The sequence below is a fragment of the Microchirus variegatus genome (genome assembly GCF_963457635.1).
Source record: "Microchirus variegatus genome assembly, chromosome: 23".
Taxonomy (NCBI): Eukaryota; Metazoa; Chordata; class Actinopteri; order Pleuronectiformes; family Soleidae; genus Microchirus; species Microchirus variegatus.
Genome location: NC_139824.1, coordinates 19297447 through 19309776, shown reverse-complemented (window position 1 = coordinate 19309776; position 12330 = coordinate 19297447). Strand labels below are relative to the sequence as shown.

The following is a 12330-nucleotide window of genomic DNA, read 5'->3' as shown; positions in this document are numbered from 1 at the left end:
ACAGATGATGTTACTGCGAGTCGTGAAGTTCTGACGCGTCCGGAGTCTTTTTTGACTCCACTGTCTGTCTGTCTGTGTCAGGCTTGGTGCCGGAGGACAGCAGCTGTGCTGCAGGGACTCAGTGTCCGAGCCAGTGCACCTGCATGGACACAGTGGTCCGCTGCAGCAACAAACACCTCCAGGCTCTGCCCAGAGGACTGTCACGCAACGTCACCGAACTGTGAGTGAGGAGAGCATGAGATGAGCTGATATCAGGACAGAGCTGCAACTGTCTTCAATAAGAGTTCTGAATTATATGAGGAAAAAAAACATTATTTTTGTATGAAATATTGTATTTGATAATGTACACATTCATAAACAGCAGTAAACAAATCTTTAACGCTGATTGTTTTTCTGCAGTTATTATTTTAAAGGTTTATTGTGGAGGATTTAGAGACCTCTAGTGGTGTGCGTGCATATTGCAAGTTATATTCATGGCCAATGAAACGTTACAACAAAGCACAATAACATTGTCAGTATTTTGAGGTTTATTCTTGGGCTTTGTTGATTTATTTTAATGAAATGACTCAAAGACATATTATATATATATATATATATATATATATATATATATATACAGATTATATTTTATGATCCTCCTGAATCCTGCTCACGGTTACAAAAAAAATGTTTTTCTTCATTTAAAATTGTTAATACACTATTTTAACATGCAGTAAATTGTAAATAACGACCATATATTTAAAGTTATTCTGGAAAATGTGCAAAAGCACTTAGTCACAGGACATTTTCTGGCCCTTTTGAGGCTCAGGTGTTAAAGTCTTCATGTTTTCCTGTCATTATCTCAGATATCTGGATGGAAACCAGTTCACCAGTGTTCCTAAAGAGTTGGCCTCCTTCAAATACCTGCAGCTGGTGTAAGAGCATCATCATCTCACACACACCAGTAACACAAACTCTGCTGCTTCATTTCATCTGTCAATACTTCTGTATACTTACACACAGTTTGTACTGTTTCTCACAGGTGGATTATACACATATGTTTTATGCTTTATTTTTATAAGCTGTTCATTTTTATATTTTAATAATGCATCAATGATATTGAATTATATGGGGGGAAAAAACGCATTCACTGTTATTTTTAAAGAAATCCAGCAGGGGGAGCTGTGGACTGTATAGTGAAGTCTGTGGGGAGATGGTCAGCTCAGTGAGCATGAAACTGTATATCCATGTAACACACACACACACACACACACACACACAGAGGCTTGTGCATCATTTAACTTAATTCCATGACCAGTTAATGATTAACCCCAGCTTTAACCTAATTAAACCACAATTAAAATCCTAACCCTAAAAAACGTGTGTGTGTGTGTTTATGGTACTCATGCATGTGTGTTTCTGTGTTTTTGTCTCTGCAGAGATCTGAGCAACAACAAAATCAGCTCCCTGTCTGACGACTCCTTTTCCAACATGAGCCAGCTCACCACGCTGTGAGTCCACACACACACACGCACACACACACACACACACACACACACACACACACACACACACACACACACACACACACGCACACACACTCTGTGTTGATCACTTCAGTGTTAGTGATTTCTGGTCAATACGATGCTCATGTGTCAGTGCAGACTGCTCTCAGACTCTGAACTGTGAAATAAATGTCTGGGTAATTTTCCGTTTGTTTGACACTCGCCCACTTATTATCCTGACCTTTCCTTGCTGTGGTCTGACTCAGACGTAACCGCATACATACACATTCTAAAACTCTTAACACATTCTCTAACTGTCATTTCATGCTGGAAGATGATTTCTTATTTTAGAATGTGTCATTTTGTGTTTTAAACCTGTATAAAACACACACTTTATAGAGCAGTTTATAGATTATATAGATTATATAGAGTTTTCCTCTTGTCCTTTCTCTCCCCAGTCTTTCCTTTCACCCCAACCGGTCGAGGCAGACGCTGCACATCAGACATTTCTTCTTCTGATCTTTTTGTGTGTGTTTTTAATCTTAATGTCTTTCTTTCTTTTTTTCCCAGGATCCTCAGTTACAACTCACTACAGTGTATCCCTCCTCTGGCACTGGGCGGCCTGCGCTCGCTGAGACTGCTGTGAGTGCACACACACGCGCACACACACACACACACACACACAGTGTTCAGTTGTCACTGACCCACACCACTGCGGTTGTCTTTCAGCTCTCTCCATGGCAACGACATCTCTGAGCTCCAGCAGGGCATTTTCAGTGATGTGGCCTCCCTGTCTCACCTGTAAGCAGTCAAACACACACACACACACTCACACACACACACATGTGGCTCAAACATCAATGTGAAGAAGGCAGCAGCACACATTCCAATTCAAACACATGATTATTCTTATGGACACAGTAGAAGAAGAGGAGACAAACCCCCCCTGACTCTACAGTTACAAGAGTAAATGATATTTGTCACTTTCACGCCTGTAAACCTGAGTTAGACGACTGTTAATCGGCTGATCCTTCGCTGCAGCTGCAGATCACAGAGTTTAATCAGCTGAGGAGAATCCAGCGTTCTCTCATATGACTGTGTGTGTGTGTGTGTGTGTGTGTGTGCGTGCGTGTGAGAGAGAGTGTGATTCAATCCCACATTTGTCTCTGATAATCATATTTAGTGAGGCACTTGACCTCTGTGTGTGTGTTGAATGTAGAATACTGTACATGAGCAGAGCCGTGAGGTGTGACGGCGCCACCCTGTGGCTTTGAAAGTCACTGCAGCTCATGTTAATGCACTCCTTTCCTCTCATTCTCACACCCAGTGTCACCTAATGTGATAAAAGATTCTTCATCTTCATACATTTTCTTTATTTAAAGTAAAATAACTGAGATGATTTTACTGGCAGGTGTCATCATCTCCTTTTGCCTCTCCTTGTTTCTCCAGAGCGATCGGAGCTAACCCTCTGTACTGTGACTGCCGTCTTCTCTGGCTCTCAGACTGGGTGAAGAGCGGCTACAAGGAGCCCGGCATCGCCCGCTGTGCCGGGCCTCGCGGCCTGGAGGGAAAACTGCTTCTCACAACGCCCGCCGACAAGTTTCAGTGTCAGGGTGAGCAAACAGGAAGTTAATTTACCTCTGTCGTCTTGGTTCATACCAAGTTTTAAAGACGTGGTCTCCAGTGAAGAAAACATCATTTGAGTCTGTTTCTGTCATTGTATTCACACGTCATCTTTATTAGAGTCTGATTTAGAGTTGGAGTTTTTCTTCTGGGACAATGTCGTCTCCTTTTTAAAGACAAAAGTCTCTCCATGTGCTCATTAAATAACTGACCAACAGCACAATGCAGAGTTTGTTTCTTAATGATCCCAAACACGTCCGTGACATTTGTTTTCCGCAAATTCTTGTCACGAATCATCCACTCACTAATAACGCAGAAAATCAATGTACTTCATCGTCCTCATGTGGATAATAATACACCAAAGTCAGCAGTTTAACTAATTCACTTATCTGAATCTGTGACCTCTCAAATGTACAAATAAGTAAATAGTTTTGAAAATGCGACCTGGATCTTTAACGACAAGAATCTTATAGGTTTTATGATCCCAAAGATAAAAAGAACGATAGAATGTCAAATATAACAGTCGACAAGAAAGTATCATAGTGCTGATGTTGTTTAGTGTGAAAGGTAAAAAAACAGACTGAAGATAAACGTAAACATAAATAATAATCAAACATAAATATTTCTTTGAAGACAAAGAGTACGTAGTGATTTGACAGACAAAGCAAATGCGCAGTCGTTTCCACAAACATACAAAACAACAAAATGTCAATATAAACAAATGAAAAGACAAAGAAGACGCAGTCGAGACGATGACATGAAAGCGCAAGTTCTCTCTCTTTTAAATTAATTATCTCATTGTTTGCCTTTTCTTGCAGCAATTTACTTGTTAAAGTGCTGAATTAATTTCTGTTTTTTTTATTATATCTATTTTTACTATTATTATCATTGTCACTAATGAGCTGTCACTAACGCAGCTCGTCCAGTCAGACTTTAATCTGCAGTCGACTAAATGTGTGACAAGATGATAATTGATCTGTGTGATAACACCAAGAATCCTAATTTATTCGCTGTTTTATTATTGAGCTGTAGGAGTTTTTTATCATGCTGTTAAAAAGCTTAATTAATCCAAAGTGAATTAAAGTTGTGAAAGGAATCAAATAAAAAGTTCAGAGGGGAATCATTTTAATAAGTCAAATAATGACAATAATTAATTAAAGTTAAAATCTTCTGTTAATACCTGACGGTGACACCATTTAAATAAAAAAAGAGAAACTTTTACAGGTTCACAGATTTGATTCTTCTTTTTAGGAGTGTGAATGTACTGTGAACTTTGAATGAGAGGATTTTATTACATCAAAAATAGGACTGGAAAACTGAGGATAAGATGATTTAAATGATAAAGATCATATCACAATATAATGACGATCATATAATAAGACATTATGATATGTGTCATGAAGTAGTGACACTGGGGAATGAAATAGGTGTGAAATTTTCTTATTAAAATCTAAATATTTGGAGCAGGCCTATCAATAATTGTATCTCACTCTTGTCGTATCAATATTTTATCCCAGCCCTCATCACGACTCGTTCACATATCGTGCTAATGATGCTATTCTGAGTGTCAAAACATGGAAACACTGTGAATTTCATTCATCTCACATCAAGTCTTTTCACAAACAGGATGGATGGAGTGTTGCTTCCTCATCCTGGAGCTCTGTCTTCACTCCTCGGCTCTAAATTCATCTTTTTTTTTTTTTTTTTTTAATATTGTGGAATCATGTTGTTTTTCACAGGGCCTTGAAGTGATACTTGTGTGTTTCTGAAGTGTGGCTTAACAAAAGACTCACCTCCTCCTGAAATTCTAGTTAAGTTTGTTATGCAGGAAACGCGTTCTAAAGATACTGTTGAGTGCTATGCAACACAAAGAGATTAAGATACACTTTTAATATGGAAGAAACACAGGTTAGATTCATAGTGTCTTTTAAGTCTTTTGTCTTTTGACTTGTTTTAACCGTGTGTGTGTGTGTGTGTGTGTGTGTTGTCAGGTCCTGTAGAAGCGTCTGTCCAGGCCAAATGCAGTCCTTGTGTGTCCTCTCCCTGTCAGAACCAGGGCGTCTGCAAACCTCACCACACACAGCTGTTCACCTGCACCTGCAAAACTGGATACTCGGTATATATACAGATGCGCATCTGTGTGTGTGTGTGTGTTATTGTTGTTGTGTTGCGTGCTGCAGAGAGACGTGCGTGATGCAGTTAGTGAGTTTATGTCGGTTTTCCATAATCCAGTTACTGATGTTTAAAGTCATATTCCTGCGTGTGCTCAGAGATTATTTTCGTGTCCGTCTCTTGTTGTTAATCCCGTCAAATGACTTTTTCGTCGACTTTGATCTAACGTGGCATGTGTTTGTGACGCTTCAGGGCAAACACTGTGAGACACCAGTCGACGCTTGTGTCAGTAATCCCTGCACCAACGGAGGAACGTGTCTGAGCGACGAGCAGACCGGAGGATTCAGGTAAAATCTGTGTTTTCAGCTCACTCACTGCTGCCTCCTGTGGTGAGTTTGTGTCACAGAAATAACACATTTGAACGTAATGATGGAATGAGCAAGATAAATATTCCTAAACATTAATATACAGTAATTTCTCTGTGAATGTAGGGAAAACATTCATTGATTATTTTTATTGATGCTGTGTTTTCTTCACGTAGTTGTGCGTGTGCGTTCGGTTTCCACGGCACCTTCTGTGAGGTCAACATGGACGACTGTCAGGAACATGGATGTGAGAACGGCGCCACCTGCATCGACGGAGTTGGGAACTACACCTGTCTGTGTCCTCCAAACTACACAGGTGAGACACGAGCGCTGACCCGGCAGCCTCTCAGTGGATTTATTACACTGTGTGTGTGTGTGTAAGAAGGTTTGTAACCCAACTGTGTGTGTGTGTGTGTGTCTCTCAGGTTTGCTCTGTGAAGAAGAGGAGGGAGTGTGTTCTCCAGGTAGAAACCCCTGTCAGCATCAGTCCACCTGCTTCAGCTCGCCTACTGGTGCAAGGTGACACACACACACACACACACACACACACACACACACACACACACACACACACACACACACACACACACACACACACACACACACACACACACACACAATAAACATGAACATGAAGTTTAATGAAAATGTGTCGTGTGTGTGTGTTTCAGGTGTGTGTGTATCCCTGGCTGGGTGGGGCCAAACTGTGCCATAGATTATAACGAGTGTGTTGATCATCGCTGTGAGAATGGAGCGCAGTGCGTCGACCATCTGGACGGCTACAGCTGCGTCTGTGCACAAGGATACAGGTACTTGGAACTCTGGGAACTCTGGGAACGTGGTTTCCAAAAGTTCTAAAGGTTACAGGAATCTTTGGAAACTTGAGTTCACACAACCTCCCTCCCTCCCCTGTAGACTTTGGAGAAAAAAATATAAACAAATAAAAGAAATCCAGATATCTTTAAATGTATTTAGATGTGAAAATAGTGTTTAGCTTAAGGTGGTTTTATAAATCAAAGTCATTAAACTGGAGCAGGCAGCACATGGTGCAGGTGGAGGTTCAGGCGAGAGGAGAAGCTTATCACCAGGGCAGAGGAACTATAGGTTCCCAGGGAGTGAGGACAAAATGAAACTTAAGTCACATGATCAAAGCTGTGGAGACTCAAGTCTGTATATAAACATCCTTACATCTGCACACATGGAGGCTCACAGAAAATCCTTAGAGAGGAGTAAATCTGTTCTTGTTGCATCATGTGATCATGTCTCCCCCCGCCTCTCATCATCAGTGGACAGTTTTGTGAGGTGGCCCTGCTTCCTCCCTCGCCCTGCCAGCTGGCTCGCTGTCAGAACGGCGCCCCCTGCCTCGAGAAGTCGGGCGCGGCGCTGTGTCAGTGTCTGTCGGGCTTCGAGGGTCAGAGCTGTGAGAAGCTGGTCAGCGTCAACTTCGTCGACAGGGACTCTTATGTTCAGCTTCAGGACGTCAAGAACTGGCCTCAGGCCAACATCACGCTGCAGGTGAGGAGGAGGAGGAGGAGCTGTGACACACACACACACACACACACACACACTGACGTCTATTCATGTGTGTGTTTCAGGTGTCAACAGCTGAGGACAATGGGATCCTGCTCTATAACGGAGACAACGAGCCCATCGCCGTGGAGCTTCATCAGGGTCACGTCAGGGTCACGTATGATCCTGGGAACCAGCCTGCCACCACTATCTACAGGTACACACACACACACACACACACACACACACACACACACACACACACACACACACACACACACACACACACACACAGTCACATATCAAATACAGTGTAATCCAGATCTGGATCCTGATCCAGGACAGTGTTGAAACCACTTTGACCCTCACAATGAACACACGTTCACATTGTTGTAGAAAAGCAGATGTTTCAGTGAGATCCAGGTCCTTTACAACCCCGCCCCCCACACACACACATTGACTTTATGTAGAAAATAAATAGTTAGAGCTGTAGTTCTTTGTGAGGCTCATGACAGCTCCCTGCTGAAACTGAAAAGGTTTAACATTACATTTAACCTCCAGCCAGCAGCCGCAGATTGATGAAGGAGTGCTGTGAAAGCCGAGTGTGGATTGAGCTCACAGCGGCTGCTCAGAGGGAGCTGCTCTGTCGCTCAGAGACAAACCAGCAGAGTTTGAGAATGCTTTAATCACAGAGGACACTTTAAACTGAGTGTCCACTTGATCGGGAGTGGAGTGTTTAAATATTTAGATGGTTCACTGATGAGGAGGAGGAGGAGGAGACGCACACACTAAATCTATTTGTGTCAGAAGCAGGTGCTAAATAGAGGAGATGAGGAAGTGGACGGGGAAAATGAGAGACTTGAAGCAGCAGACGATTGAGAAACAAGCAAAATATTGATAGAAAGACAGAGGAAGAGAAAAGTGATCATTGGAGTGACTTGTATTTTTGCACATACACCAATTAGTCATCGTGAATTTGACCTCTGCATTTAATTTAATTCAGTTACAAACCCGTTTCCGTTCCTCTTGGTCATGTGCTGCCCTTAAAAGTAGGAAAACAAATATTGAGACTATTATCATTGGTGTTATTGTTGATTATGTGGCTCCATGTAGAAGCTGCTGGGTTATCCATGAAAATCAGCAATGACGTACAAGCGTACAGCACAATTCAAATCACACTAGTGCTGTCAAACGTTAACGATTGTTAAAGTGAGTCTCTAAAGTAAATCTAAACTTTAAAAACAGAGGCACACATACGCAGTGCTTATTTGTTAGCGCTGCTCTTTTCCTTTAATAAACAGATCGCTCCAGTTCCACTGTAGGCTAACGCTAACCGGCGCTGAAGGAGCTAACGGAGCTCACTGGTAAACAATGCCTGGACTCCGGTGTCGCGGCACGTAAACATTATGCCAACCGCGTCTTTTTCCGGTCAGTCGTCATGGAAACGTGTCGTGCGTTAATGTGCGTTAACCTTTTGCACATCGCTAATTCACACATGAAACCATGAGCTTAATTTAAGACATAATTTATTGTTACCTGAATCAAACTGTGTGTGTGTGTGTGTGTGTTACTCTGTGGCAGCACTGAGACTGTGAACGACGGCCGTTTCCACACCGTGGAGCTGGTGACCTTCAACCGCATGGTGAACCTGTCTGTGGACGGAGGAGAGCCCATGACTCTGGACAGTCAGGGCCGCAGCCAGCTGGTGCCTGAGGAGGCCCCTCTGTATGTGGGAGGTAAGAGCACCGAGGAGGAGGAGGATGAGGGCGAAAACTCCTGACACGCCGCTGTTTTGACCTGACGATCGTTTCTTCTCCCCGTTCTTGCAGGTATGCCAGAGGAGGTGATGCCTGCTTCTCTGGGCGTCTCCTCTCAGAGCCTCAACACGTCCAGTTTCCACGGCTGCATCAGGAATCTGTACATCAACCACGAGCTGCAGGATTTCACCCGCAGCCACATGAAGCCCGGGGTGGTGCCGGGCTGCCAGGCCTGTCGCAAGCTCTACTGCGTCCACGGCGTCTGCCAACCTGACGCTGCACAGGTAGACTGTCATCTGCCAATATTTAAATGAGTCTATTGCTAATATAGTTTATAGTTGTATAAAACATTTTTGATATAGTTTTTGTATTGGACGTTAAGCACGGGTTAACTTAACACAGTATATATTTATTTTCGATACAAAATGTTTAATTTAATTTCTCTGTACACATTTAAATAAATGTTTATATTGGTTACATATGTTTAATTTAATTTCTCTGTACACATTTAAATGTACATTTATCTCAGGTCAATCTCAACGTATAGTTACTGTGTTAACTCTAATGTATGTATGTTTAATGTATGTTACTGATACTGTTTGCTTGAATTTCCTTCGGGATCAATAAAGTATATATGTATCTATCTTATAACCTAAAAATAATTAGTTAATTTCTGTAGCTTTAAGCCTCGTTTACACCTGATAATAACTTCCTCCATCAGTCTAAAAGAGTCTAATGTGAAGGAGTGAACGTCTCTTCCTCTCTCACAGGGGCCCCAGTGTCTCTGTCAGTCAGGGTGGGCGGGGCCACACTGTGACCAGCCAATAGCAGGAGGCCTCACTGCGGTGGACGACGCGGTCACCACGGCAACAGGCGTCAACTCGTGTGAAGGCAGCAAGTGAGTGTGTGTTTTGTTGTGGCATTTAAAGACATTCAGTGTGTTGAGCTCTCCACTTTACAAATGTCATCCGTCGTTATAGTGAAAACACTTAATGTCACAATCTTTAATGTGGCTGAATATAAACTGTGCTGCTGCCGTGTGTGTGTGTGTGTGTGTGTGTGTGACAGGAAACAGCAGGCAAACATAGCTGTCACTGAAACACACGGCTGTCAGCAGGGAAACTTTATAAAAGTCTCTCAGAATAACATTCTACTCTGTCTAAACAAGTGTTTCCTAAAACTGTGTTGACCAAAATATAGATTATTACAAGAGCAAATCACACTAGAGGAGCCTGGAATTGAACCCTCACCCTTCCAGTTGAAAGAAGAAGTGGAGAAACTCTGCTCTATTCAAAGATTTCTCCACAGAAATCAGAACTTCTTGAAATGACGTCTCGACTGTCCTTCCGTGTCCTCGCAGGTGCGTGAACGGCGCGTGTGTGTCGCTGGACGCACAAACCTACCGCTGCGACTGTCAGCAGGGATACCACGGTGCACTGTGTCACCTGCAGGGGGAGCCACCCGCGTCCTGTCACAGTCTGCAGTGTCTGCACGGTCAGTGTCAGACGACCGACAGAGGAGAGAGCTGTGTGTGTGAGCGGGGATTCACCGGCAAGAGCTGTGATACAGGTGAGAGTCTGACTTTAGTTAAACCGAACTATTGATCAGATGAGTGACTGAGGAATGAGGAACACGTCTTTCTTTTGTCTTTTGAAATCTTACGGCTGCAGCTCTCTCTTTCAGTTTCATTGTCGTTCAAACACAGCTGTGATGTTCACTCTGCATCAGCCAAAAACATTAATATGATAAAACATAATAAAAACATAATAAATATGAATCCTTTATGATTTACGAGTTTTCACCATTAACGTAGTTCTAAAGAGAGAATGTTTCACTCTCGTCTCTATGAACGTGAACATGAAGTGAATCAGAACAATTGAGATTAAACTGAAGAATGTTTTTTAAAACCAAATTTAAATGACTACAAAAGACAAACATTGTTTTAACCGTTTGCTTTGATAAGACGAGACGTGATTTATTTCATTCATTAAAGCTGTTTTAGTTTAGTTTCTTCTAAACGTGGTTTGATTTGTTTCTCAGTTGTTTTCACTTCTTCTTTAATTCATTTCATAAAATGTCATTTTCTTTTGTGGAAAAACTGTTTGTCATTAAATATATTGTTCTTCTCAGTCTCTGTAGATAAAACAGGCTGTGATCGGTGTTTCCTCCAGAGTCTTTTAACTCTCTGTGTTTCCTTCGGCATCTGAGTCTTTTAACTCTTAAACTCTGTGTTTCCTTCAGAGTCTTTTAACTCTCTGTTTCCTTCAGCGTCAGAGTCTTTTAACTCTTAAACTCTGTGTTTCCTTCAGAGTCTTTTAACTCTCTGTTTCCTTCAGCCTCAGAGTCTTTTAACTCTTTAACTCTCTGTTTCCTCCAGCCTCAGAGTCTTTTTTACTCTTTAACTCTCTGTGTTTCCTTCAGCCTCAGAGTCTTTTAACTCTTTAACTCTGTTTCCTTCAGCCTCAGAGTCTTTTTAACTCTTTAACTCTCTGTTTCCTCCAGCCTCAGAGTCTTTTTTACTCTTTAACTCTCTGTGTTTCCTTCAGCCTCAGAGTCTTTTAACTCTTTAACTCTGTTTCCTTCAGCCTCAGAGTCTTTTTAACTCTTTAACTCTGTGTTTCCTCCAGCGTCAGAGTCTTTTTTACTCTTTAACTCTCTGTGTTTCCTTCAGCGTCAGAGTCTTTTTTACTCTTTAACTCTCTGTGTTTCCTCCAGCGTCAGAGTCTTTTTTACTCTTTAACTCTCTGTGTTTCCTCCAGCGTCAGAGTCTTTTTTACTCTTTAACTCTCTGTGTTTCCTTCAGCGTCAGAGTCTTTTTTACTCTTTAACTCTGTTTCCTTCAGCCTCAGAGTCTTTTAACTCTTTAACTCTGTTTCCTTCAGCCTCAGAGTCTTTTAACTCTTTAACTCTGTGTTTCCTTCAGCCTCAGAGTCTTTTTAACTCTTTAACTGTGTTTCCTTCAGCCTCAGAATCCCTGTGTGCAGCTGAGCCGGTCAGAGATTACCACCGGCTGCAGCGCGGCACCGTCCTCTGTCAGACCTCTAAGACGTTCTCGTGGGTCGAGTGTCGCGGCCGCTGTCAGACGAGCAGCGGGCCGAGTGTCTCTGTCGCCCCCTGCTGTTCTCCTCTGAGGCTGCGACGCCGGCGACTCACCTTCGACTGCGACGACGGGACGTCGTTCACGCAGGACGTGGAGAAGCCTGTGGAATGTGGCTGTAAGGAGTGTGTGTAGCGCTGTGGATGATGCACACGCACACACACACACTCTCCAGTTTATCCAAACACAACACACACAGAGGTACACACACACACACTGTCACTGACCTTGGTGTGTTCTTTGCACACAGACGTGGTTTTTGTACGATAACACAGGTCTTCCTTTTTGAGACATGGAATCAACATTTCAACCTCATCATCATCATCATCTTCTTCTTCTTCTTCCTCGTCCTCAGCTTCAGGAGAACCTGCCACTAACACCAG

General features: G+C 42.6%; 1 protein-coding gene across 1 annotated transcript in view; it reads left to right on the top strand.

Moving 5' to 3' along the window:
- LOC310943985 (slit homolog 1 protein-like) overlaps positions 1–12082 on the top strand; it is a gene marked incomplete at both ends in the record, with an annotated part of 42976 nt that extends 30894 nt beyond the window's left edge. Inside the window, 18 exons of the mRNA XM_083909681.1 lie at positions 82–220; positions 846–914; positions 1419–1490; positions 2055–2126; positions 2214–2285; positions 2934–3097; positions 5099–5223; positions 5472–5566; positions 5761–5900; positions 6010–6103; positions 6256–6393; positions 6871–7099; positions 7180–7310; positions 8675–8829; positions 8923–9134; positions 9621–9748; positions 10211–10419; positions 11820–12082. Coding sequence (XP_083765807.1) covers positions 82–220; positions 846–914; positions 1419–1490; positions 2055–2126; positions 2214–2285; positions 2934–3097; positions 5099–5223; positions 5472–5566; positions 5761–5900; positions 6010–6103; positions 6256–6393; positions 6871–7099; positions 7180–7310; positions 8675–8829; positions 8923–9134; positions 9621–9748; positions 10211–10419; positions 11820–12082 — 2507 coding nt within the window. The remainder of the gene's footprint in view (positions 1–81; positions 221–845; positions 915–1418; positions 1491–2054; positions 2127–2213; positions 2286–2933; positions 3098–5098; positions 5224–5471; positions 5567–5760; positions 5901–6009; positions 6104–6255; positions 6394–6870; positions 7100–7179; positions 7311–8674; positions 8830–8922; positions 9135–9620; positions 9749–10210; positions 10420–11819) is intronic.
- Positions 12083–12330: the final 248 nt, after the last annotated feature.